The 27,043-nt window shown below is 40.6% G+C and overlaps 2 protein-coding genes across 5 annotated transcripts in view; both read right to left on the bottom strand.

Annotated features, from left to right (window-relative positions):
• Positions 1-1,619: 1,619 nt before the first annotated feature.
• Positions 1,620-12,249, bottom strand: slx4 (SLX4 structure-specific endonuclease subunit homolog (S. cerevisiae)). The gene is given in 15 exon segments (XM_051094517.1): positions 1,620-2,171; positions 2,173-2,536; positions 2,609-2,884; positions 3,506-3,605; positions 3,747-6,283; positions 6,550-6,719; positions 6,806-6,952; positions 7,034-7,116; positions 7,190-7,433; positions 8,698-8,803; positions 8,805-8,991; positions 9,063-9,301; positions 9,388-9,615; positions 9,729-9,894; positions 11,489-12,249. Coding segments are annotated over 15 exon segments (5,286 nt in total). The 5' UTR covers positions 11,904-12,249; the 3' UTR covers positions 1,620-2,147.
• A 227-nt stretch (positions 12,250-12,476) lies between these two features.
• crebbpa (CREB binding protein a) overlaps positions 12,477-27,043 on the bottom strand; it is a 56,848-nt gene continuing 42,281 nt past the window's right edge. For all 4 annotated transcript variants that reach the window (XM_051094513.1, XM_051094515.1, XM_051094512.1 and 1 more), the window contains 17 exons: positions 26,244-26,390; positions 25,851-26,031; positions 25,630-25,748; positions 25,282-25,521; positions 24,049-24,137; positions 21,431-21,511; positions 21,235-21,291; positions 20,764-20,841; positions 20,598-20,665; positions 18,339-18,489; positions 18,100-18,246; positions 17,886-17,999; positions 17,639-17,804; positions 17,380-17,547; positions 17,112-17,273; positions 15,893-16,174; positions 12,477-15,796 (listed from right to left, as the gene is read on the bottom strand). In XM_051094513.1, the coding sequence (XP_050950470.1) occupies positions 13,601-15,796; positions 15,893-16,174; positions 17,112-17,273; positions 17,380-17,547; positions 17,639-17,804; positions 17,886-17,999; positions 18,100-18,246; positions 18,339-18,489; positions 20,598-20,665; positions 20,764-20,841; positions 21,235-21,291; positions 21,431-21,511; positions 24,049-24,137; positions 25,282-25,521; positions 25,630-25,748; positions 25,851-26,031; positions 26,244-26,390 (4,446 nt within the window). In that variant the 3' untranslated portion in view covers positions 12,477-13,600. The remainder of the gene's footprint in view (positions 15,797-15,892; positions 16,175-17,111; positions 17,274-17,379; positions 17,548-17,638; positions 17,805-17,885; positions 18,000-18,099; positions 18,247-18,338; positions 18,490-20,597; positions 20,666-20,763; positions 20,842-21,234; positions 21,292-21,430; positions 21,512-24,048; positions 24,138-25,281; positions 25,522-25,629; positions 25,749-25,850; positions 26,032-26,243; positions 26,391-27,043) is intronic.

Here is a 27,043-nt window from a genome sequence, read left to right on the forward strand (position 1 = left end):
ATATCTTCTTAAGGGACAATACTATAGAAATGAAACTTGGATATATTTTAGAGTAGTCAATGTGCAGCTTGTATAGCAGTGTATATTTACTGTCCCCTGAAAACAACTCAACATACAGCCATTATTGTCAAAATTCATCATGTTCATGTTTTTTTCTGCTTGACAGGACCATACAAAGTGGGTATCTTGTATTAAAGCAGTTAAAATTTGGTGCTTTGAGTATAATTCTCTCATACTGACCACTGGATGTTCAACAAGGCACCTCATGGCAAAGAACTCTCTGAAGATTTGAGAATTAGATTTGTTGCTCTCCACAAAGATGGTCTAGGCTATAAGAGGTTCAGTAACAACCTAAAACTGAGTTACAGTACTGTGGCCAGGGTCATACAGAGTTTTTCCAAGACGGGTTCCATTCGGAATAGGCCTCGCAAGGGTCGATCAACGAAGTTGAGTGCTCGTTCTGTGCATCAGGTGCAGAACCTGGCATCAAAAGACAGATGCATGAGTGCTGCCAGCATTGCTTTAGAGGTTGCAGAAATAGAAGGTCAGCTTGTCAGTGCTCAGACCGTACGCTGCACACTGCAACAAGTCGGTTTGCATTGGCGTCATCCGAGAAGGAAGCCTTTTCTGAAGCTGGCTTACAAGAAAGCCCGTGAAGACAACCTGTCCAAGAGCATGAATTACTGGAACCATGTCCTATGGTCTGATGAGACTAAGATAAACTTGTTTGAATCAGATGGTGTCCAGCACGTGTGGTGATGCCCTGGTGAGGAGTACCAAGAAAACTGTGTTCTCCTACAGTCAAGCATGGTGGTGGTGGCATCATGGTCTGGGGCTGGCACTGGGTGCTGCGGTTTATTGAGGGAAACATGGATTCCATTATGTACCGTACATTTCTGAAGTAGAACATGATGACTTCCCTTCAGAAACTGGGCCGAACAGCAGTTTTCCAACATGATAATGACCCCAAACACACCACCAAGATGACAATTGCCTTGCTGAGGAAGGTGCGGGTGAAGGTGATCTGACCTGAACCCTACTGAGCACCTATGGGGCATCCTCAAGCGGAGGTGGAGAAGCACCATGTGTCTAACATCCAGCAGCTCCATGATGACATTATAGAGGATTTGAAGAGGATCCCAGCAACAACCTGTGCAGCTCTGGCCAGAATGATTAAGGCAGTGCTAGATAACAATGGTGCTAACACAAAATATTGACACTTTGGACACAGTTTTGACAAGTTCACTTAGGGTGTACTCACTTTTGTTGCCAGCTGTTTTGACAATAATGGCTGTATGTTGAGTTGTTTTCAGGGGACAGTAAATATACACTGCTATACAAGCTGCACATTGACTACTCTAAAATATATCCAAGTTTCATTTCTATAGTATTGTCCCTTAAGAAGATATACTAAAATGATTGCTGAAATGTGAGGGGTGTACTCACCTTTGTGAGATACTGTATATATATATATTTTTTTATAATAATACATTTTTATAATATTTTTATTATAATAAAAACTTTATAATAATAATTTAATAATATTTTTAAAGCAATTAAGTACACATTATATTGCATATATATGTAATATAAATTGTTTTGGCATTACAGGCTAAAGCTACTTGTGTAAAATATATTTATTTGTCATGAAATATTGTCACAAAGCAAAAAAAGTCTTGATAGTTTCACAATCTTAATTTATATTCATGAAAAATTGGTTGACTGCACATTTATTGACTGTTTTTGTAACCTTTTTTTTGGCAAGGAGTTTGTTTGAGAGCCACATTTTGGTTAAAGTAATCTAAAGCGGATTAAATGTACAACATAAAACAGATAAACTGAACCAATTCTTGTCTACAAACATGTGACACATACATTAAGACATGTTTTTTAATTACATTATCCAGACATTAAATTAAATTCATTTAAAAATAATATTTTCATTTCAAACATTGTACAAAAAAAAAACCTTGAAACCGATAGAAAAAAAAAATGAAACAAATGCATTTAACTCAAATCCTTTCACTGAAAGGTTTAAGACCCTGAGTGTGTGTCAGATGTGTTTAGCAGAAACAGAAACCATTATTGTCCTTCAACAACTTATTCTTAAAACCATGTAGCTTTACCACATTATTTCATTTCAGCCCTCATGCAATTCCTCCATTGGGTTTAGCTGCTTTTTTTCCTCCCTCTTCCGGCTGCACCAGCTGCGTTGGTTGCCGTTTTCACACGTCGTTTCCTGCGGGAAGATGCATTCTGGCCCTGTTTGGCCGTACTAAACGTAATGCACTGAGAATCCAGAAAGTCTAACAGTTTAGCAGCACCTAACCTGATGCCTGCCGCTTTCAAGCTGGACTGCAGCTCTGCCAGGGAAAGAGGCTGGTACTGCAACACTTGCGCGTACAGTTTGGGATCGGATAGGATGAACTGACGAACTGCGAGGAGTTTGTCCTTCTCGCGCACGACAGCCTGAGACGCCGTGATGCCCTCGTTGTCCGAGTCGTCGTCTTCGGACACACACAGCTCTGGGTTTGACCTGGAAAAACGATAAGGGTTAAATGAAGTTTCATTGTAGTATTAATTGTGTAGATAGTTGGAGAAACTATACCTGTCAGACTCCGCAGTGGAGGATGTGTTTGAGTTTTGTGAGGCTGATAAAAGCTCATCTTCTTCACTTGGTAGTAGTTTCACAGGTGAGACACTAGAGGGCGCTGTTGGCTGCTTAAAGGAGAGCAGAGCAGATCGGGAATTGGAGGCATTTGGGGGGCGTTGGGGTCCAGAGGTCTCCTCCTCTGACTCTGAGCTCTGCAGCTGGTGGGTGTAGTGATGGATCTCTTTCAGCTTCAGAACCATCTGCTTCTTGGGGAGCGGGCGCACGCCGAACCTGGTCAAAAAAAACAAAAACAAAACAAAAAAAACATTTCGCAGCTCTGTTTTACTGAACGTATTGGTTTGGTTGTGAGGCCAGAAACACACAACAATCTGGATTTGATTTTCATTTGCATGTTGAATATAGTGAATGCTTAAACTTTATATGAAGTTAATTTGGTCTAAACTTATTTTATAATGTGCCTACCCCTTGTCAATATATGGAACCATTTGACAGAGAGAGATGTGACTCTTGTGAACACACGGCGAAGACTGACACATGAATGAAGTCCCTTTTTTTTTTTTTTTTTTGTATTTTCGTAGCTTTATAACATTATGGTTGAACCACTGATGTCACATGGACTCATTTTAATGATGTCCTTACTACCTTTTTGGGCCTTGAAAGTGGTAGTTGCAGTGTCAAAAAGCTCTCGGATTTCATCAAAAATATCTTAATTTGCGTTCTGAAGATGAACGAAGGTCTTACAGGTTTGGAATGACTTGAGGGTGAGTAATCAATGACAGAATTTTCATTTTTTTGGTGAACTGTCCCTTTAACTGTGAATTACTCTGCTTCTGAAACTCCAACCTACTTTGCAATGGCATTCATGCGTCTAAACATTGTTTTTATGCTCACCTGTTAAGTCTGTTTTTGAGCTCTGGTGTGTCCATATCAGAGAAGCCTGGCATGGGAGTGATGGGCACCAGTGGTGCTTTATCCCTCTTTCTGCAAGCAACTGTCCAGAAAGATGAAGTTGATTTTAAGAAGGTTTTCTTAAACAAAAAGTGCTTTCTGAATGCATAATTAACAACCAATGTCAACAAGGGGGTTCCAGGGGAAACATAATTAACACGATAATACGGACAACTTGTCTTACCTGGAGTCTTCAGTTCAGCAACTCTCTTGGCAGAGGGAGCTGCCAATCTCTGAGAAAGTGGAAGGGGAGCCACCTCTTCCTCCTCCCAATCATCCCACATGTCAGGATGAGGTAGGCTGTGATTCAAAGGACCTGGACTTGGATCAGGAGTTTTATTACAAGCTCCAGATGCAAGAGGAGATGTGAACATTGGTCCCTTACTCTCGAGACCTGGTGGACTGACTGTACCTTCACTGCTGTCAAGTCGTAGACTAAAACGGGGTTTCTGGCTTCCAACCCCTCCATTCAAACCCCAGGAGTCATCAAACGCTATAGGAGGCTCGTCCATTTCACAATATGAGTTTCCTGCAGCCACCACTTCGTCAACACTATGATTTGGATTCTCTTCTACCACTCCTCTTCTAGACCCATCTATGTCACAGGAGTTTCCTGCAATATCATCATTTTCATCAACACTTTGATTAGGACTTTCATCTCTTCTCTTTGGCTCATCCATGTCATTTAATGAGTTTCCCGCAATCTCCACCAATTCTTCAACACTTTGATTTGAATTCTCTTCTCCAACTCCTCTTCCAAACCCATCCATGTCACAAAAAGAGTTTTCCCCAATCTCCACCAATTCTTCAACACTTTGATTTGGATTCTCTCCCAATTCCATTCCCTCTATCCCATTGTTCTCACTCTCTCTTGATCTTTCTGGACAACTGTAGCTTTGAGAGTTTGTAGACGGACTGGAGCATCCCTGCGGAGGGGAGCTACTTTGCATCTTCTCAGGTGTTTTACTAGAGGATGAAGAACTTAGTTGTAGAGACATTAACCCAACCTTCACCTGACTACCGAAGGATCTAGAATTATCTTTACTATGCCTAAGCCGAACCTCACAGTCATCAACCATAGGGGAGCCAAACGGGATCTGACGCTGTAAGGAAGAGTCTGAATGGAGAGGAGTGCTACTTGAGGGCTTGGGGACACCCTGTGTTGGACGTCTCATGACGGTGTCAATGTGGGAACTGTGAGAAACATCTGTTGAAGGAACCTGAGACAGTCTTAGATGGTGAAGTGGTCTCTGATAACCTGGAGAACAATCCGTATCAGTGCTACGAAGTTCTTTAGAAGGACTCTGATCTGATTTGTGGAATTTGGGCAAGGGTACCGGTTTGATTGAAGAACCAAAGCTAGCAGGTTTCAAACTGTCCGAGACGGAGGAAGAGGAAGAAGAGGATGATGACTTGGGGAAGAGTTGGGTTCGACGCATGCTGATGCAGGTCTGGGCAGAGCTACAGCGTGTGGACGGTACCGGAGTGGCTGGAATCAGCCAGGAAACCTCAGCAGAGCCATCAAACGCGCTTTCATTCGCAATCCCAGGGCTACGCTGCTCTGAATGGTCAGACTTGGCTTCTATACGAGTCTCCACCTGCTTAGAAGCATTTACCTGTTTGCTGGCCAGGCCTTGGGATCCAGATTCTTTGAAACTATTCTCTGAGACTTTGCAAGCATAGCTTGTGAACGTCTGAGGAGGTTCTGAGGGAGATTCGAAAGCATGTTCAGCACTGTGGCCACCGTCCACTTCCATTTCATCACCGGAGTCTGAGAGCACAATGAGCTCAACCTGTTTGCTTTGAGATTCTGAAGGGGATTTGGGGTTTTCAATTCTCTGGGATCCTGAATTGCCTTTTGTTAGTGGAGATCTATTTTCACCCTCATGAGGAACAGGAGACACTCCAGGCATTGGGAAGGAAGTCTCACCTGACACATTTGAGCTTGGTGGAGGGCTTATAGACAGGTCAATCACCTCACTGACACACGACGGGCGAAATGGGGCAGGTTTGTTTAGCTGTGGTGTGCGCGATGGCTTGTTTTGTTGTTGCTGAGAGCAGGATGCTGGCGTTTGTGACGGTTCCATGTATTCCCCTACAGACTGGGAGAATAAGTGGTCATAACTTTTATCCAGACTGGCATCCGGGTCTGTGTTTTCATCTAATTCTGGAATCAAACAAACTCTCTCAGTCTCCAAATCGGGGTTTGGACTTGTTACCATGGCAGCCTCCGTCCCATCCACGCCTTGTTTGTTACTATGGCAACTGCCGGCAGATTTCTCTGAGAGGGATTCTGACTCGTTTTTCTCCTTCCCTTTATCTTTCTTCTCATTTCCAAGGGATGCATTTGCATCTCCCTCCTCTTCCTCGGTCTCGGTTGCAGTCTCCAACATCGTCTCCATCTTTCTTTGTGTCGCTGCAAACTCATAGATCTCGTCAAGCTCTTCCTCATCCACCCGATCCTCTTCCTCTCCATCACCTGTCTCTTGCTCCTCTTCCATGTCTCGTTCCTCTCCGGCAGTCTCTTTAAAATCATCCTCTTCTTCGCTGTCCCCATGCTGCCACATTGATTGGAGGAGCTCCAAGAAGTTGCTTTCAGCCATTTTCTGGTCTTCTTGGTCTCCGAGATGAGGCTCAGGGTCTGGAAACATGCCTCTTGGGTTTTCCTCCACACTTCCAGAATATTCCTCACACTGCTGCTGCAGCTCAGGCAAACCAAACCTGAAATATTGCACAGATTTACTATCCTAGAATCAATTTATATCGACTAGGATTGGCACCAGGGCCAGCATCGGGGGGGCCCACAATATGCACAATACGAAAATCGCCTGCATGATTTTGTGTGGATCAGCAACTGCACACGATTCCCACCCAATTCCCACCACTAGAAATACAAATGCCCCCCTGAATGTAGGTGCCCTGGTGTCAGCTCTGATTGGGGCATAATTGTAATAGTTAAACTGCACCATAAGGATCTTCATACTGACCTATCGGCAAGCTCTTGCATATGTGGCAGAAGTGTGTCTGTCAGAGGACAGTGGGCTGTGTAAAGATACTGCAGGAGGGCCAGTACTGCCTCCCCAAGCACGTTACCCAACAACACCCTCTGTGCGACAGGCATGCCCTCCTCCTGAACGCCAAAACCTGAATCGTGAACCTACAAACACATGGTAACAGCTTATTTATTCATCTGCACTTCTTGACTAGTTCATGCTTATGGTGTCAGTGAACTGATGCACTAACCATGTTGGCCAGCAGGGGGCATCGTGTGTACAGCATAAACGAATGCGTGAAGAAAACGTCCCCACTGTCTACCTGTAACTGCACATCGCTGAGTTGAGGGTTGTTCACCATGCTGCTCAGATCTGACGCTAGCTTTAAAACATACACCTGAAAAACACAAAAATGTAAGATTTAGAAAAGATCTGAGTTTCACTGAGTAAAATTGGATACACTGAAGGAAATTCTTACTGAGGATTTCTTGGGTGTCTTCTTGTCATTAGTCTCTGGAACAAATCCACTCGAGGGAAGTTCATTCACAGCACTGTCCTTAACTAAAGAACATGGGACAATGTAAGCCTGAGAATAAAAAAAAAAAGTCTTTTTGTGACAGGACACCAATGTTACCTGACTTGTCCCCTGTGGGCGCAGATGCTGTGTATCCATACTGGGTGAGGGTCATGCCTTCCTCTGCAAGCTCCACCAGGTCCTGCAAAGCCTGGCTGCCTGGTGTACCCGAACAGGGGGTGAGAGGACGGGTAGTCCGGTGTTGTGCTGGGCTCTGATCTAAAAGCTTTTCCTGGACTGAATCTGAGCTCACAGCTGGAGGTTTCTTGACTGGAGTTACTTCAAGAGACTTAACCTTTTCTCTCTGAAGTAATAATGGAAAGACAGATTAAGAAACAGCATCTACAACACTCTCAACTTCTGCAATGTGATGCATTTCTGAGGTAAACATAATATTCAGTGCATTTCTATTCATCAAAGAATCCTGACACTGAAAACTAGAGAAATGATGCTGAACATTCAGCTTAGCCATCACAAAAATAAACATTTTAAAATGTATTCAGATAGAAAATTGTTATTTTAAACTGTAATAATATTTCACAATTATTACTGTTTTTGATCAAATTACATAACTTGGTAAGCTTAAGAGACTTTTCTCGTAAAATATTTTCTGAGACAATAATTTTTAATGGCTGCAAAGGAAAATGTTGGCAGGCGAAGTAAAAATCTAAATAACTAAGGGCCCAATTCAGCAGACTAGCAGAAAAAAATCTTACTGTTTGACGTCTATAAGATATGCAGAACTTAAGTAACAATACAATTAGTTTCATAACTAATTAGATTCCTAACTAATGATTTGTATTTCATTATTTTATAAGCTAAAAAGTTACTTTGCTTTTAATGAAATCCAATTTACAAGCACTACATTTTGATTAAAAAAAAAAAAAAAAAAATCAAATTTTTGTTGACAGTTTTCAATTTATTTTTTTTAAATCAGTAAAAATACAAATTTATAGTTGTCATGGATACTTTTAAACCTATTATTGTATTGCAAATTAAAAACAAATTATATGATGCAACAACTTATAGCATATTTATTTCTATTTTATAAAATATTTTTGGACAAAATACAGTGTATCGCCTTATTGTTGAACAATGTGGATTCATGTTTTTAGTCAAATCTTTAGTTACTGCATTTTATTACATTTTTTTTTTTACTTTTTTTCTTTTAACTAATAAACACTGTTGAATTGTCCATAATAAGACAAGGTGAATTAGTCACCCTCATGTCCTTCCAAACCCATAAGACTTCGGTTCATCTTTAAAACATAAATTAATGCAACTGAAACGTTCAAACGGCACAGTAAGGTAGTAAGGACTTTGTTAAAATAGTCCAGTGGTTCAACCGTAATGTTATGAAGCTATGAGAATACTTTTTTTTGTGCAAAGACAGACAAAACAACAACCTATGCAGGGTCAGAAAACTCAGATTTTATCAAAAATATCGTAATTTGTGTTCTGAAGATGAACAAAGGCCTTATGGGTTTGGAACGACATGAGGGTGAGTAATTATTGACAGAATTTTCATTTTTGGGTGAACTATCCCTTTAAGATAGTAAATATCTCACCTCTGGTGCAACCCATGGCTGTATAAAGTTGCTAAGCTCTGAGGTGTAGAACTCCGAAATTGAGTCTGGTCCTCCTCCACGAAGAGCACTTTTGTCCCAGAGGGGGGGCGTGAGAATGAAGAGGGAGAGCGGAAGCGGAGAGAGTTGGTGTTGGTGGAGAAGGGGGTCTGGAATGAAGCAGAAGAGATGAAACCCGCTCCTGTAGACGGTTCAGTGCTGTCTGAGGGTCCTGTATGAGAAGAAGTGGTGGATGGACAGGAGACGCTCCTTTCCTTCTCTTCCCACGGCCCTTACCTGAAAGACAACAGGAATGATGCACTGTGTGCAATAACCTGCATATGTTCATAAGAAATAAGTAAGTTTACCTGCACCAGGTTTCCAATGTAAGACAGGAGCCACAGTTGCAGGAGGACTGGAGAGCTGAGCCAGCATCTCCCTCTCTTCCTCCAGCTCTCGCTTCTTCTCCATTTCCTGCTCGAGTAAAGACCGGGACAGAGCCAGTGCCATCATGGTGTCCTCATCCAACTTCTGGGCTTTCCTCCTCGTTTTCTTTTTTACAGGAATGCCATCCTTCCTAGCTGTGGTACCACTAACTATTTGCTGTCTGTAGAGAGATAGAACACGTAAAGTCAATTTTTAAATAAGCATCTATTACATATTAATAAAAAAGAAAAGAAAAGAAAGACTTACGACTGATTGGTAGTGCTGTCGCTTGGAGTCTCAGCAGCCTGTCTCCTTAAAGCCAGGACAAGATCATTTGGTTTCACACCCAAATCAGTCGAGCAACGCTTTAGGTGGGCAGAACGGCTTTTTTCCGACTGAAAACTCTTTCCACAAATGGGACACTCTGGAACCCGTGGTCTGGGCTGTGAATGATGGGATGCTGAAGGAGCGCTGCTCTCGCTTGCATCTAGACATCTGGAAAGCAAAAGAACGAGGCAGATGACAAATGCGAAACTCATGCCACATTGTTTGTGTGTGGAATATAAATGATATCTCATAATGTAGTGCATATAGTGATGGTGACGCACCTGTTGATGTGCTGAGTACGTAGCGAGGGGCTCATGGCTGACAGATCTTTCTGACAGAGCTGGCAGAAGAACAATCCTTCATCTTCTACGTTTCCAGAGGCCCGAGCCTCACGGTCCAACTCCTGCTGCAGCTGAAGAGCCAGGGCTTCATCACCGCTCACATCCTCTGTAGGAGCACATTATTTGACTTTCTTATGCTAATCAAGGCTGTGTTTATTTGATCAAAAACACAGAAAAAAATTTAGCATTGTGAAATATTATTACAATGTAAAATAATATTTTTCTATTTTAATATACATTAAAATCTAATTTATTCTAGGGATGCAAAGCTGAATTTTCAGCATCATTACTCCAGTCTTCAGTGTCACATGATCCTTCAGAAATCATTTTAATATGCTGATTTATAATCAATTTTGGAAACAGTTGTGCTGCCTAATATTGGGGGGCTTTTTTGGAATCTTTGACACTTTTTTTTCAGCATGCTTAGATGAATAAAAAGTAAAAAAAAACAGCATTTATTTCAAATAGAAATCTTTTCTAACAATATACACTGCAGTTCAAAAGTTTGGGGTCAGTAAAGTTTTATTCTTAATAGTTTCATTAATACTTTGATAGGAAAGACTTATTATTGTTAAAAAAAGATTTATATTTTGAATAAATGCTGTTCTTTTTAACTTTTTATTAATCCAAGATTCCTGAAAAAGTAGCACAAAAAAGCAAAATAAATAAATAAATAAATAAATAAATAATAATAATAATAATAATAATAATAATAATACGCAGCCCAACTGTTTTCAACACTGATTATAAATCAGCATATTAGAATCACTTCAGAGGAATCATATATAACATTTCAAGCCATAAAAAAACATATATTTGATTTACAATATTTAGTTTTGTAAATTGTGTTGATTTTGGTTGCAAGTTACAAAGTGATCACTGTTTTGAACTGTACACCACAGTTTATGGCTTCAAAAAAGGTAAAAACATATATATATATATTATAATAATAATAATAACTAATTAACTCAATAAATGAATGCATAATGATAATAATGGATTACATTAAGAAATATTAACGTATGGAGTTAATAAGAGTCAATTACAGTTATTATTGCACTTTAAATTAAAAAATAAAATGTATATGTTTATTGTTTTATATATAAACACTTACGTAAATATTTTATATATAATACATTGCGATTTTTATTCACAATATTACTTACAAATTTATTTTTTGGTGGAGGGAAAATCATGAAATCATGATTACTACCCATACTAGCCCAACCGAAGTAAAAATATTTATTGCTGATGGTTGTATAACAGAAATGATCTGATAATAAACTAATAAATTACAGGGATAGTTCACCCAAAAAAGGAAAATTTACTCACCTTCACGTCGTTACAAACCTGTATGCATTTCTTTCTTATGCTGAACACAATAAAAGATATTTTGAATAATGTTGTAAACCAAACAGTTGACAGTAGCCACTGACGTCCATGTATGGTTTTGAAGTCAATGGCTACCGTCAGCTGTCTGGTCACCAACATTCTTCGAAATATCTTCTTTTGTTCTCAACAGAAGATAGAAACTCATACATGTTTGGAACAACATGAAAGTGAGTAAATGATGACAATTTTACTTTTTCTACCTAATGACTTGCACTACATTACATAATGTGGTAAAGCAAGTTCATGTTTTTATGAAATTAAGAAACTGGGTGGATCCGTGGGTTGAAAACCCCAGTTTGACAGCATACCAGAGTGCCGGATCCCAGCAGGGGTGGGACAGTTTCCATCAAGCTCTGTGGTTGTTTGGTTGGTGTGTGCATGCTGGAGCCTCTCAGGACTGTTTCTCTTAAACCGCTGCATTCTCCGGATCACTACATCTTTGACCTTCTCAGTGCCTGACACTTTAGGAACAGGCTGGGAAGCATCACCAGTCTCTAACGTCACAGTCTGAGTCCTGCCGTTGATCTTACTGTTTATTTCAGTCTTACTAGCATCCCTGGTCTTCTTTCTCCTCTTAAGAGGGTTTCGTTTAGAAGAGGGTGAGGATGGCTCTTCATCCTTGGCTGCTGATCTTTTCTCATCTCCTGATCCTGGTCCTTTCTTCCTCACTCTTTTGAGGAGACGAGAACACAGGTCGGTGAAGTCCTGATCCGAGTCGTCCATGATACGAGCCCAACACACATGATCTGTCACATGTGTCTGTTATTATATAGATCACTAAACTTCATTTGAATGGATAAAATGAACGAAGCTACAAATTTAAATTGCATAGATAACGTTACTGACGAAATACATCATGTTTGCCTTTGTTTACATTTGACTCGAACCTAATTATATCGGTTAACGTACGTTTATTGCGATTTATTTCATAACAACGTGAACACAGACAGTTGGGAAAACTCACTTCATTGAATGTCTGTAAAACAATGTCGTAAAACGACGTTTTTCTTATAAAATGAGCTTCAGCGACGGTTGTTTCAAAATACTGTCCCGCCGCTGTCTACTTCCGGTGACGTCCAGTACGCGTTGACGCATTGACTGCGTCGATTGCGAAACATCTTCGCGTCATGTGACTGAACTTACGAAATGGCGAAATTGCTAAAAGATGGTAAACTACACGACATGTTTTAAATAACTATTTGAAGTTAAATTATGTATTTTGTTGAATAAGTCAAAGGACGCCACAGCCTAGCGTTAATTTACACATAACGTTTACATAACATAGACCACACATGATTTTGATCTGTTGCACACAGTTTATTTAACAATATGGTATATAAGTAAGAAATAAGTTTTTTTTTCAACCAGTTTATACAGTGATTCCATTCTCTCTTCCTTATATTTATAGTACTTTGCTTAATAACTTGCATGATTTACATTAAGGGAAAAAGTAGAGCCCCCGTTCAAGTTTGTGTGAGAGGAATGAGGGTCAATAGCAGAATCCATTCTGTGTTTCCAACAAGCAGTCAACCAGTGATCGCCCATTCCCTCCTGCTCAGCTTAGGGGCCCGTCTCTTTCCCTCTTTCTCTCTAGCTCTCTTTATATTTATATATCTGTATGACAAAATTAGGACAGAAAGCAACAATATTCTACATCTGCAAGACAGAACCTCTGGATCCAGGCCAGTGAGATGTTGTAAATGTGTACATGTCCTCTTGGGGTCGGTGCCGTATTGGTATTGTCTGACTGATGCGCGCGTGTGTGTGTCTGCATACATGCGTATGCACAGTTCCTATCAATACAAACAAACAGTTCTCCTCATACAAACTTCACAATGAGGAAAGGAGGAAATACCTCCAAATGCATGTCTGAAAAAATGGTACAACACTAGAATACAATCGCCAGGAAGGATGACAGACAGAGCGGAGAGACCCTGACCCGAACTCCCAGACAAATTATTTTACAATCTTTCAACACAAAAATGCTGCAAAGTTAGATAAGGTATAAAACAAAAAGGTACGAATAATATAATGAAGTTTCGTAATTTTCTTAAAAAAAAGAAAAGGCATGAAACCAGACCACCCTCCCCCGAAACAAAAAACACTGACCACACATAGGTCTAAACTGAACAAAAAATATATTCTTTGTGATTTATATTTCTTTTAAACAACAATTTTTCAAATCCCTCTGAAAAGGAAGAAATCAGTCTTTTGTTTTTAGGAAACATCAACATTCCCTATTCCATGTCGACATAAATTTTTTTTTTTTTTTTTTTTTTTTTTTTTTTTCCATACATTTCTTCAAACTTTTTACATGTCAGTACAAAAAAATTCGGGAATATTAGAGAAAAAAAAACAACAGAGCCACAAAAAAAAAGAGGAACGGGGAGACTGTGGTGGGTGGAGTCTCCCAGTAAACGCTACAATCCCTCCACAAATTTCTCCAGCGTGTCTCCCGTCGTGTCTCCCACCAAGCCTAAGTCACTGGGCAGCCCTCCGCGGTTGGGCGTGTTAAGTTGCGGGAGCATGGCACTCTGCTCGGGTCCGCCCAGGTGCGCCTGCTCCATAGAGCCAGGCATGGGCGTCGTCAGACCAGGGTGTGGCGATCCCGTGTTGTGCGGCGACGGCTGTGGCTGAATCTGCGGGGAAGGACTGGAATGTGGCGGAGGCTGCTGCGACGGAGGTCTGGGCGACTGTACGGGGGCCGGCGAGCACACCTGATTACTGAGTGCATTAGCCATGGGTTGGCCTTGAAGGTGCGCGCCTTGGGGCTGGCCGGAAAGCAGGTGAGTTTGCGGGCTCATGGGACTTGGTTGCGCCGGAGAGCCCATCGGAGGCTTGAGGACAACCTGCTGTTGCGGAAGCTGCTGCTGTTGCTGGAGCATGCGTTGGTGCAGGAGATTGGACGTGCCGTCCATTCCCATCCCGGCCTGCCCCATTTGGGCCATAGGGGGAAGCTGGCCCATAGGTCCACCCGTTCCTTGCATGGCCAGTTGTTGCTGCTGCCGCAGTTGCGTGTAGTTGGTAGCAGTGCCTTGTGCCTGCGGGAACTGGCCATGTGCCTGCGGCATCACTCCCTGCTGCTGTTGCTGTTGTTGCTGCTGCTGCTGCTGCCGCAGCAGCTGATGGCGGTATATCGCCTGAAGCTGTGGGTTGTTGGCATGCGCAGGGTTCATGAGTTGACCCTGCGGTCCGAGAGCTGCCATGCCTTGCGGTGCGGTCTGCTGCTGCGGTGCCATGACAGGTCGCGGCACTCCCTGCATGGCTGCTATGTTCTGCATCGGCTGCTGCGCTGCATGCATGCCCTGTTGCGCTTGTTGCTGCTGCTGCGGCTGGTTGGCGTGGTACTTCGCGGTCCTTTGTTTGATGAAGGCGGCCATGAGTTGCGGGTTCGATTTGAGGATGTTCAACACCTGCTGCTGTTGTTGCGGCGAGCTGGGCGACTTGAGGGTGCGTAGCAGGTCTTGCAAGGCATTGGGGGCGATGGCTCCGGGTCTCTGGGGTGCTTGCGGTCGCGGGCCCTGTGTGGGCACCATCATGCGCGGCTGTGCCGCTTGCTGGGGCATCGTGGGGCGCTGCATAGGCATGGTCTGCGGCGCACCCGGTGGGGTTTGTTGCGGAGCAACCTGCTGCGGAGCCGCTTGCATGCCTGGTTGAGGACCTCCGGTCCACTGTCCTTGCGGCATCTGCGGCATGACCTGTTGCCCGCGTGGCCCGACGTGCTGCATGGGCGGCTGCATGGGGCCTTGCATGCGTGGCTGCTGGTGGTTCATGGGAAGGCCGTTCATGGTCATGCGATAGTTCTGTTGGTGTTGAGCCTGCGCGACCATTTCTATGTGCCGTGCCATTTTGACCGCCATAGGCGGAGGCTGTTGTTGCGGAGGCTGCTGCGGTGGCTGCTGCTGCTGGGGAGGTTGCGGGAGCGGAGACTGCTGCTGGTGTAGTGGAGAAGCCTGTGGGCCAGGTTTGCCCTGTGAATTTTGAGGAGGGGGCTGCCCATTGCGAGGTGTACTGGGATAGGTCGGGGACATGACGCCCGCGTTGGGAGTTGTCGGCTGGTTGGACAACGGTTGGGGCGTCTGAGGGGTGTTGGGTTGCTGATGCGAGGTGGGCGTGCTGGGGGCTGTCGACGCAGGTGGTGACGGCAGGCTCTGAGGCATGGCTCGGCCCTGCATAGTGGCCATGCGTCTCCGCATCATTTGCGCCTGCTGGAGCCTGTGCTGCAGTTGTTGCTGACGCAGTTTGTGCTTGATATTGAGGCAGAAGGGCACGGGGCACTTGTTCTCCTGACAGTGCTTGGCATGATAGCAGCAGAGCGCAATGAGCTGCTTGCACACCGGACAGCCGCCGTTTGTCTTGCGCTTGCAGCCCTTGGTGTGCTGCACCACACGCTTCATCTTCTGGCAAGACGGCAGGGAGCAGTTGGCGTTGCGGCACTGGCAGGCATGCACCAGAGACTGAATGCAACGCTGGATGCTCAGACGCCGACTCTCCTGAGGACTCTTGGAGGCCTCGCCACTTTGACTGTTGTTGTCGTCGTCCAAACCCAGACCCCACTTAACCATCTGGTGCTCGTGGCCCTTAGTGTTGTAGCAACTAATGCACAAGTCAAAGTCCTGAGGAAAGATGAGAGCACAGTGATTAACCAAGGAATGACAGGAACTGATCATAAAGGACAGCTGTAGTGTGTTACAGGAGCTTCTGTATCTTACCTCACAGACTGTACAGTGCCAGCGTGTCTCGACATGGTGTTTACATTCGTTGCAGGTGTAGACAAAGCGGTCCTGGCCCTGGTTATGTAATTCCACTAGCATGCACATGGTGCTCCACTTGCAACGCCGCAAAGAGCTGAACTCCCAGTGCTTATCCCGTGCTAATGTCAAGAAGGCGTCCCTTCCGTCCATTAGGTCACAGGTCAGAAGGGGATCGGAGTCAACGATGGGTAGTAATGAGTTGACCATGGGCCCAGAGTGCAGATGGATTACAAAAAAGACCTGGGAGAACAAGTAAAACAAGGTAAGAGGTTTCTTCAGATTTTTCCAGAGAAAACACTTGTATGCAAAACTTAAGGGGAAACAATGTACGTGACTTATGCAACACCTTAAAGATCAAGTTGAAGGATTAGTTCACTTCAGAATAAGAACTTCTTTGTAATTTACTAACCCCCGTGTCATCCAAGATGCTCATGTCTTTCTTAAGTTGCTAAGAAATTAGTTTTTTTGAGGAGAGCATTATAGGATATTTTTCCATATAGTGGACTTCAATGGAGATCAAAGGATTGAAGGTTGTTATCTAGTGAAACAATCAGTTATTTTCTAAAAAAAAACCCTCAAATGCTCTTCATGTGCTAGCTCTGTGATACGCATGCGTACTCTTTGCACTCTGGTTCAAAACAGTTAGGGTAGGTCGAATCAGCTTTGAACTCATCTTGCGCTAAAACAGTTAGGGTAGGTCGAAAAATTCTCATTTTCTCCTCCAACTTCAAAATCGTCTGACTTGTTTTACCTTTTTTGTAAAGGTACTTCTGCTGATGGTGTCGGATGATTTTGAAGTTAGAGGAGAAAATGAGATGGAGTTTTTCGACTGTTTTAGCGCAAGATGAGCATTTGAGGTTAAAGAGTACATAAATTATAATTTTCTTTAGAAAATAACCAATCATTTCACTAGATAAGACCTTTATTCCTCGGTGTAGAGCCCTTTTAAAGTGCACTAAAACTGCATTTTTAACCTTCAATCCATTGATCCCCATTTAAGTCCACTACATAGAGAAAAATACTGGAATGTTGTCCTCAAAAACCTTGATTTCTTTGCAATTGAAGAAAGAAAGACATGAACATCTTGGATGACATGGGGGTGCGTAAATTATCAGGAAATTTTTATTCTTTAAGTGGACTAATCCTTCAATGACCAGACAAAGAACATATAGTAGACCTCTTTGTGTTTCTCCATTGTGGCGTAGAGTTTCTGAGAAAGGTCGTTGGCTACATTCGGCATCCCAGGTTTCTTTTTATTAGCTCGGCTCACGCTGCTTTTATTCTTATTTGTTTTCTTGTTGTTCTTCTTCTTTGCATTCTTACTGTCCCCTGGCGTGCCCTGTTAGAGAACAATAAAACAGTCTATAAAGGATGTTTGAAGTTTTTAAAAGAAATGTAAATTAATCTACAGAATATCAAATAATGAACCCTATGAAAAGCATCACCTCTGGAGTTTCACAAGCTGCCGTGTTTTCTTCTTTTTTCCTCTCCTCTTCTTCTTGCTCCAACTCTTTGATGCTCTCCTCCAACACGTTGGGCCAAAAATCACCCTCGAAGTACGGAAGCTCGTTTGCGCTCGTTAAACGGTCCTCGGTTGCTTGCTTAAAGATGTCCTATTAAACACAAACACATCGTATTTAGACCATACAATTGAGTGCTTTATGGCAATCAAGGTTTTTAAAGATCACATGGTCCCTGCTGTACCTTGTAGTCATGCAGTATCCGCTCAGCATAGGCCTTGTCCAGCATTTTGCGGTACCACTCCTGCAAGCGCTTGGGTTTTGGGATTTTCTGGTCGGCGGGGTGACAGTGGAAGATATAATCGTCACCTTCGCTAGGCGGACACGCCCAGATATGCGCCGTAACGTATCTGCAGTCAAAATGTTCAAAAGTTCAGGGCATGAACTTTGGAAACTGTATTTGTCGGTCTCAAGGAAGTGAAGAAACTTACCCAAGCTTCTTGACGTATTCCAAATAGCCAATGAGGATTTCATGATAGACTGCTGTTCTCAGCATGCGAGGTCTGAAGAAGTGAATACTATCGAGGTACGATATGTATACCCGTCTAGATGGGAAAAAAAAAAAAAAAAAAAGATGGAGAATTTAACCTTCATTGGGATTGCACACACGTCTGCTGTTTAAAAAGAACTCTATTATGAGTTTACCTGGTGTTAGGGAAAAGGCAGTCAGAGCCGTACTCTTGCACGTGCATGCCGAAGAAACACACGTCCACGCCGTCAATCTCCTCGAAGGCGAAAAGTGCTTTGGTTCTGTAGGGGAAGCTTTCGGGCATCTCTCCTGTGTCGACAAACCTGAAACGAAGCAAGAGATTAACCCAACTTGCTCTCTGAAGGGTCAACCGAAGGATGGAAAGATAAAAGGTAAGCATGAGGGTTAGGTTTACCTGGCCTTCATGCCAGGTTTGACCTCCACCGTTTTGTCTGAACTGGCTACGACTCGCACGAACACCTCTCCAGCTTCCGGATGGTTCTGTCTCTTCAAGTACTTGTTCACCCGGTCCTCTATGTAAGTGCCTAACCGCGTCATCTGCAACCCTGGATCGAAGGTGAAAACACTTATTATTGTAGCACAAAAACACACTCAAGAGAGAGTTTTTAAAGACGTTCCGGGGTATAAAATACACACTTTTTGTCAAAGTTCCCTTGGTAAATTCACATTCCGGGGCTAAATATGACGTTATCTGCGTTGCTTCGACCAACAGACATGGCAACACAGATGGCAGCGCTCGCAAACTTGCTCAAGTACTCCTCTCTGTGCCAATCACAACAGGCCAATCAGAGCAGAGGAGACTTACTGGGGGGGGTTTACAGACATTATGCTCAAAGCTGGTTCGAACTAACCATTTTGGAAAAAAATCTAATTTGTTTTTCTATTTGAATTGGTTCATTTAAAAATAGATTTTTCAAGTTCACAGAGACCTAGACAGCAGAAAGCGCATCCTGTTTGCTTTAATTATTTTACAAAAGCACAATGTTTTGTTGTTATTGTGAGTGCACACAAATAAACAGAGTCTTTACAGATGAGAAAGATCCATTACTTTTATCTGTATGACCAAAAATTAGTATTTTAAGAGTAAGTGACCGCAAGGCGCCTCCATCTGTCATGCAGTAGCTCGCTACTGTTCAGCTTTCACGCTCCGCACAGACACTTCAATAGCGCACATTTTTTCTAGGTTAAATTTCAGATTGAGCTGCCATGTGAAGTTGCTACTACATACATTTCATCTTTTAGATGAAAAACCAAATTTGAGGTTAAAGGAGAAGTCCACTTCCAGAACAACAATTTACAAATAATGTACTCACCCCTTGTCATCCAAGATGTTCATGTCTTTCTTTCTTCAGTCGTAAAGGAATTTTTTTTTTGAGGAAAACATTTAAGCATTTTTCTCCATATAATGGACTGATATGGTGCCCCGATTTTGAACTTCCAAAATGCAGTTTAAATGCAGCTTCAAACGATCTTAAATGCGGTCGTAAACAATCCCAGCCGAGTGAAACGATCGGTTATTTTCATAAAAATAATACAATTAATATACTTTTTAATGCCAAACGCTCGTCTTGTCTTGCTCTCCCTGGACTGTTTTTGTTCCGGTTCATGACAGTTAGGGTATGTCAAAAACCTCCCATCTCATGTTCCCCCTCAACTTCAAAATCGTCCTATATCGCTGTTTTACCTTTTTTGTTGAGGGTGTTTGATCTTCTTTGCATGTTCAATTTGCAAAGACTGTGTTGGTACTTCTGCAGTGATGTAGGATGATTTTGAAATGATTTTTGAAGTTGAGGGAGAAAATACGGGTTTTGAGTTTTTCGACATACCCTAACTGTCTTGAGCCAGAATACAAAGAGTTCAAGGGCTGCAAAGGCAAGACGAGCGTTTGAGAATAAAAATTATATAAATTGTATTTTTATTAAAATAACCGATCGTTTCGCTAGATAAGACCCTTCTTCCTTGGCTGGGATCGTTTGAAGCCGCATTTAAACTGCATTTTGGAAGTTCAAAATTGGGGCACCATAGCAGTCCATTATATGGGAAAAAATGCTGAAATGTTTTCCTCAAAAAACAATTTCTTCACGACTGAAGAAAGAAAGACATGAACATTGTGGATGACAAGGGGGTGAGTAAATTAATTGTAAATTGTTGTTCTGAAAGTGGACTTCTCCTTTAATGAATGATAGGTGAGTGTTTGAATGTCTTGCCAGATGTACTGTTTTACCACATAGACCAGCCGTTAACGATCTGTCTACATGACTTCGCCACTTCCTGTGTTTTTTTGTTTTTTTTGCAAGTAAAAGACTAAGAAATTTTAGTCGACCAAGCCTCTTCTCATCAACTAACCGTTAGTCGACTATTTGGGGGTAGCCCTAGCCTAAACTACATCTGTTCATCATATAAAGTGATCATGTCTCTTCAGAAGACTTGGATTTAACCACTCAATCATATGGATAACATTTATGATGTCTTTGAATCGTCAGACTTTTTCAGTGGAAGGAAAGAAATCTCTCAGGTTTCATTAAAACTACCTTCATTTGTGTTTTGAAGATAATTAAAAGTCAACATTTTGGAACGACAGGGCGAGTAACTCACTTGTCATTTTGAGCTAAAATTGAACATTAAAGCATCACATCACAATCCCATTACTTACTTTTTGCCGAAAACTTGTTCTCTTTTCTCGTCTTCCCGCTCTTTTTCAAACAGTTATCGCAGATGAAACTGCAGAGAGAAACGCTCATTAGCGCCGACGTCCCGCAACGCATCCAGAATCGATATTCACACCGACACCGTTCACTCTGAGGTGTTTTCAAACTCACCCGGAAGGCCAGATGACCTCGTAATGCAGGACGCATATCTGATGCATCTTCCGCCCACAGTCTTTACATTCAACAAACCTGAAAGAAGAAGAATTGATTAACGGGAGACGCAAACGCTTCCTGCGCTTTGTATTCCGGCAGCTTTGTGTCTGAATGCATAGGCACTAACTGCAAAAGCAGGTAGTTGGTATGAAATACATCATTCAGTTTCTTTCCCTCCAGTTCTTACGCATTTGCAAGCGGACCAATGCAACTGCGCCTTTGTAGGAGGTGTGGACGAGTTTTGTATAAAACCGATGCTTGCAGACTAGTGTTGTGTTCGTGTGGTGGGAGTGTCTCTGTGCGCTCTGTTGCTGACAGCAGGGGGCGCCAGTGAGCAGAAGCCATGTGGTGTAACGTCAGTATAGTCCTACTATCAGAGCATGTGCTACTTGATGGAATCCTGTGAAATTAAGTGGAGCGTTTACTTACGGCTCAGGATCTAACGTGTCATTCTTCTTCCTTTCGAACTGGTCTTTAGAGATCATGCTGTAGACAAAGAAGATGCACAATCAGATTTGAACGTTTAAAACATTCCATTTATTATGGAATGGAAAAAATGAATCATCTGGAATGATTTCAAACAAAAGTGATGAAATCTCCACAACTGAGTTTAAAAGAGACTTACGTCTGGGGCTGAGCAGGATCATCTCCTAGTGTCACACTGTCTCCCTGAATCTCATTGAAGCACTTCTCGCAGAAATGATACCTGTAGAGTCACAAACACATACAACTGAGTTACAAAACAACACTGTTGTTTTACCCAGGGTGTTTGACTTTCTTTGCATGTTAGCTTTGTAAACACTAGGTCAGTACTTCCGCCTACGCCACGCGTGACATTTCCAACATGATTACGTGATGCGTGAGGCTGAGCTAGTGCAAGATGAGCATTTGTGGTTAAAAAGTATACAAATTTTTATTTTTTTAGAAAATGACATTGTTTTGCTAGATAAGATGCTTATTTCTTGGCTGGGATCGTGTAGAGCCTTTCAAGCTGCATTGAAACTGCAATTTGGACCTTCAACCCCATTGAAGTCCACTATATGGAGAAAACTCCAGGAATGTTTTCCTCAAAAACCTTAATTTTCTTTCGACTGAAGAAAGATAAGAACATCTTGGATGACACGGGGGTGTGTAAATTATCAGGAAATTTTCAATCTGGAAGTGAACTAATGCTTTAAAAGTCATTCAACGCTGTTCAACATAAGTGTGAAGGTAATGTGAATGGCTTCCAAGTGTTTAATGGGAAAATTCAATGTAATAGTTCACCCGAAATGGAATGTTTGCTAAAAAATGTACACGTATTTAAGCCATCCAAGATGTAGATGAGTTTGTTTCTTCATCAGATTTGGAGAAATACAGCATTGCATCACTCGCTCACCAATGGATCCTCTGCAGCGAACAGGTGCTGTCTGAATGAGAGTCCAAACAGCTGATAAAAACATCACAATAATCCACACCACTCCAGTCCATCATCTAATGTCTTTTAAAGCTGCATTTTTGTAAGAAACTAATCATTTATTGAAGCGTTTTAACTTCAAACCATAAGTCTATAATCCATAATACCGCTTCTTCCAGTGAAAAATCTTCATCTCTTGATACCCTCAAACATCAAAATATTTGTTAAGAACCATATTGAACCATTTTTTATTTATTTATTTATTTTTTTTTAATGGAAGCCTGTTTCCGCCACTGAATAAAAAATAAAAAAGACTTATCTTGTAATTCTGACAAATTTTCCCCCACAATTTTGAGTTTACATCTCACAATTCTGACTTTTTTCCTCAGAATCGCATCATATAGACTGGCAATTTGATTTTTTTTTTTTTCCTCAGAACTGTGAGATATAAACAATTGTGAGGTATAAAGTCAGTCTTGTTAGATATAAAGTCAGAATTGTGGGATATAAACTCACAATTGCGCAAAATAAAGACAGAACTGCAAGATATAAACTTTATAGACTTTTTTTTTCTTGCAATTGCGAGTTTGTATCTCGCAGTTCTGACGTTTTATCTCAAAATTGTGACAAACTTGCAATTAAAAAGTCCAGTTTTCAGAAGAAAAAAAAAAAAAAAAAAAAAAAACTGATATGTTCACAGAATTGCGAGTTTACTTCTCACAGTTCTGACATTATTTCTCAGAATCGCAAGTTTATATCTCAGAATTCTGACTTTAGATTTCACGCAATAGCGCTTTTATTTCTCAGAATTGCGAGATAAGTCACAATAACCTTTTTTATTTTTGATTAAGTTGTGAAAGCGGGCTTCCATAGTTTTTGCTTGTAAACTCTGCTTGATCTGTTTATATTTCTCTCCCAATTTAGACAAAATGACTTTTTTTTTTTCCACAGGAGTGGAAGTGATATTATGGATAGAGAACTCATATTTTAGCAAGAAACAATGGTTTTAAGCCGTTTAAAATGTCTTGATGGATTTGTTTCTTAAAAACATGCAGCTTTTCACTTCACAAGACATTAAAATGATGGACTGGAGTGGTGTGGATTACTTGTGGATTACCTTAGTGTTTTTATCAGCTGTTTAGACTCTCATTCTGACGGCACCCATTCACTGCAGATGATCCACTTGTGAGCAAGTGATGAAATGTGAAACTTCTCAATCTGTTCTGATGAATAAACTCATATACATCTTAAATGGCCTGAGAGTGAGTAAATGTGAGTACATTTTCAGTTTTTGGGTGAAAACTGAGAATGGAGAGAAATTTGGGCAAATTCTTACATAAAAAACCCCCAGAATGAATTTGCAGTGGATGTGAGTGTATAAGTGATAGCGGGCATATGTTTGTCAATGAGCTTATGTAGAGGTTCTGTAGTGACGTGCTCTGTGCTGCAGGGGGTGCAAGGGAGCCTGTTATGACTAAGCAGGCAATTCGCAGCAAAAAAAGCTAATAAATGTGCCAGTGCAAATATTACAACTGCCAATAAATTAGGACTGGCTGGAGACTTCAAGCAGAGAAACCGTGAAGAAAGAGAACGGGGGGGAGGGGGTTGTGATCGAGCAGTCTTGTATTAGAAAACACATATGAACATAGTGTACACATAGGGAGGTTTAATGTCAATTAATATGATGTCTGATCTGCCCAATGTGCATCAAAACCACACACGGCTGAACTAACTACAGCACATGACGGAGAGCACGTCTGCTTTAACTCAAATGTCCTCTTAAATGTTTTCTAAGGCTGTCGACTACTTGATCGTTACCTCATGGCAGGGCACGTGTATCGTCTCACCTGTTCTGATAACTGTAGTAAGTGCCGTCTCGGGGTATTGTACACAGCTGCTTGCCGTAACAGCACAGCGTCTGAGGAGAAAACTCGTACTGTGGGAGGAAAGGAGAAAATGGAGTTCAGACACATGACCGGAAAAGCCTGTTTATGTCGAGTTTGTGTGCAGACGACCAGAAAATACTGGAGGTTCTTTAACGGTAGTAGTGAAAACCACACTACTGTTGTATTAATATTATTTTACATAAACGAAATTAATAATTTATTTATTAATTATTTATTATTTCGGTATTAATAATTTACAACCATTTATTATACAATGCTACATTTAATATACATTTATTATTATTATTATTATTACTATTATTATTATTATTATGTAAATTGTAGTCCAGCAATAATATATTTAATATACACTTATTTGCACATTAGCAGTATTAATAATTTACAACCATTTATTATACAATGCTACATTTAATATACATTTATTATTATTATTATTATTATTATTATTATTATTATTAGTGTAGATATTGCAAAACCATTATACAATGCTATAATTAATACACATTTATTATTATTATTAATTTTTTTTTAATTAATTGTGGCAATATTATTGTATATTATTGATATATTTATTATACAATGTTATAATTACATTATTATTATTATTATTATTATTATTATTATTATTAGGTGCTATTATTGTAAAACCATTATATATTAATATTTATTTGCACATTATTATTATTTTTAATTATTTGTGGAGATATTATTGTACCATTTATTATACAATGCTGTAATTAAAATACATTTATTTATTTATTTATTGTTGTTGTTGTTGCTGTTGTTGTATAACCATCATATATCAATACATTTATTTGCACATTATTATTATTATTATTATTTGTAATTATTTGTGGAGATATTATTGTACCATTTATTATACAATGCTATAATTAAAATACATTTGTTATTATTATTATTATTATTATTATTATTATTATTATGATTATTGAGTGCTACTATTGTATAAACTATTTATTATATAATTATACATTTATTTGCACATTATTGTTGTTGTGGAAATATACAACTATTTATTAAACAGTAATATATTTAATATACACTTATTCACACATTATTATTATTATTATTATTATTATTATTATTATTATTATTATTATTATGTGAAATTATGACAACAGAATGTGAAGTGAAAGTCAGTGTTCATCTCACCTTCCTTCCGCAGCAGTACCCGAGGAGCTGCATGACGGGGTCGATCTCCTGCTCGAACACCTCGGCCAGTTTGGAGCAGTACTTGTACACACGCGACGTCTTCCTGTTGTACAACCACGCGTTGTTGAACATCAGCCACACGTCATCTACGTACTGCCACGGCTCCTGATACTGACCCGTGTCCAGTTTGCGCTTGATAGTGGACAGGTCGATGGGGTTCTTCACGATATCAAAGTAGTCCTGAAGACAGGAAACACCTTCATAGTTCAGTCAAATGCATACTCATACAGTTTCCGCATTATTTAATGTCTCCAAAAATGACTTAATAAAGACATAAGTGACACTCACAGGGATGCCGAGAAGTATAGGGTCCACAGGCTGCCTGAAGGGCAATGACTCTGGATCTTGCCTGTACAGAGACTCCAAAGTGGGCATCAACGCCTGCCGCAACTCCTCTGGCTTAAAGACTGAAAAGACAAAGAGCAGGAAACACATTAGAGACAGAAGAAACATAAATGAAAGCAACAAGGAAAAATGAGCCAACGGAAAAGAGAAATATCAGTTCATACTTTTCCTGCGAGACTGGGACGGTGAAGAGGACGTTGTGCCGTTCGTCCTGCTTTCATCTTCCTCTTTGGTCTCAGTCTTCAAGTCTGTCTTCTTGTCCTCCATCTCCATTGGCTCCTGCTTAGCCTCCAACCCCTCCTGCTCGTCCTTTTTGACCAATAGGGAGCCTGTGTCGTCCTCCGTCTAACAAAGACAAAACAACCATGAAAAAGCCTGCATTTATTTGATTAAAAATACAGTCAAACACTAATATTGTGAAATATTTTTACAATTCTAAATAAGGTTTTTCTATGTGAATATATTTTAAAATGTAATTTATTCCTGTGATCAAAGCTGAATTTTCAGCATCATTACTCCAGTCTTCAGTGTCACGTGATTTGCTGTTCAAAACGCACCTCCATCTTGGGCTCCGTTTTGTTGCCTATTTCGTATTCTTGCTCTTCTGTTTTAGTGTCACTGGGCGGTACGTCAGGCACGGCATGCTGGGAGTGCAGCTCGGCGCTGGCTGCTGACGCTGGGGTGGGCACACGGTTTTCACCGCTCTGAAAGGCAAAGTATCAGATTTATTGACTTTATTCAAATTTTGACTTAAGGCTGAACAAATATGGTGTCGCTCTGGAAAGACGGCACCGTTTCTTTTGTTCCAAAACCTAGTGAGCGGCCTACCGAGGTCAAAGGTGAACTTTCCACACAAAGGTGGCCATTGAGCTGATTCTGTCTTCTAAAGTCAAAGGATTGCTGTCAGCCAGTGTATATATAATAAATATATAAAATATAACAATTTACAACATTAATATTATGTAATAATAAATGTAAATATAACGACATTAGTAATATTTCATATTATTATTATTATTAATATTTATTAGTAGTAGTAATAATCAGTAGTAATAATAATTAGGTTAGGGTTATTGTAGTTAACTAATGCTATTATTTAGTAGAAGTAGTAGTTTTAATAATAAATCGTTATTATTATTAGGGTTATTTTTATTTTAAAGTGAAATATTACAATAGTAAAATTACTTAGATATTTTAATAATAATAATAATAATAATTATTATTATTATTATATTGTTGTTACTGTTATTGATATTAGGGTTATTTTTATTTTACAGTGAAATATTACAATAGTAAAAATACGTATTTTGATATTTTAATAATAATAATAATAATAATAATAATAATTATTATTATT

The sequence above is a fragment of the Labeo rohita genome, chromosome 22 (assembly GCF_022985175.1).
Source record: "Labeo rohita strain BAU-BD-2019 chromosome 22, IGBB_LRoh.1.0, whole genome shotgun sequence".
Classification (NCBI taxonomy): domain Eukaryota; kingdom Metazoa; phylum Chordata; class Actinopteri; order Cypriniformes; family Cyprinidae; genus Labeo; species Labeo rohita.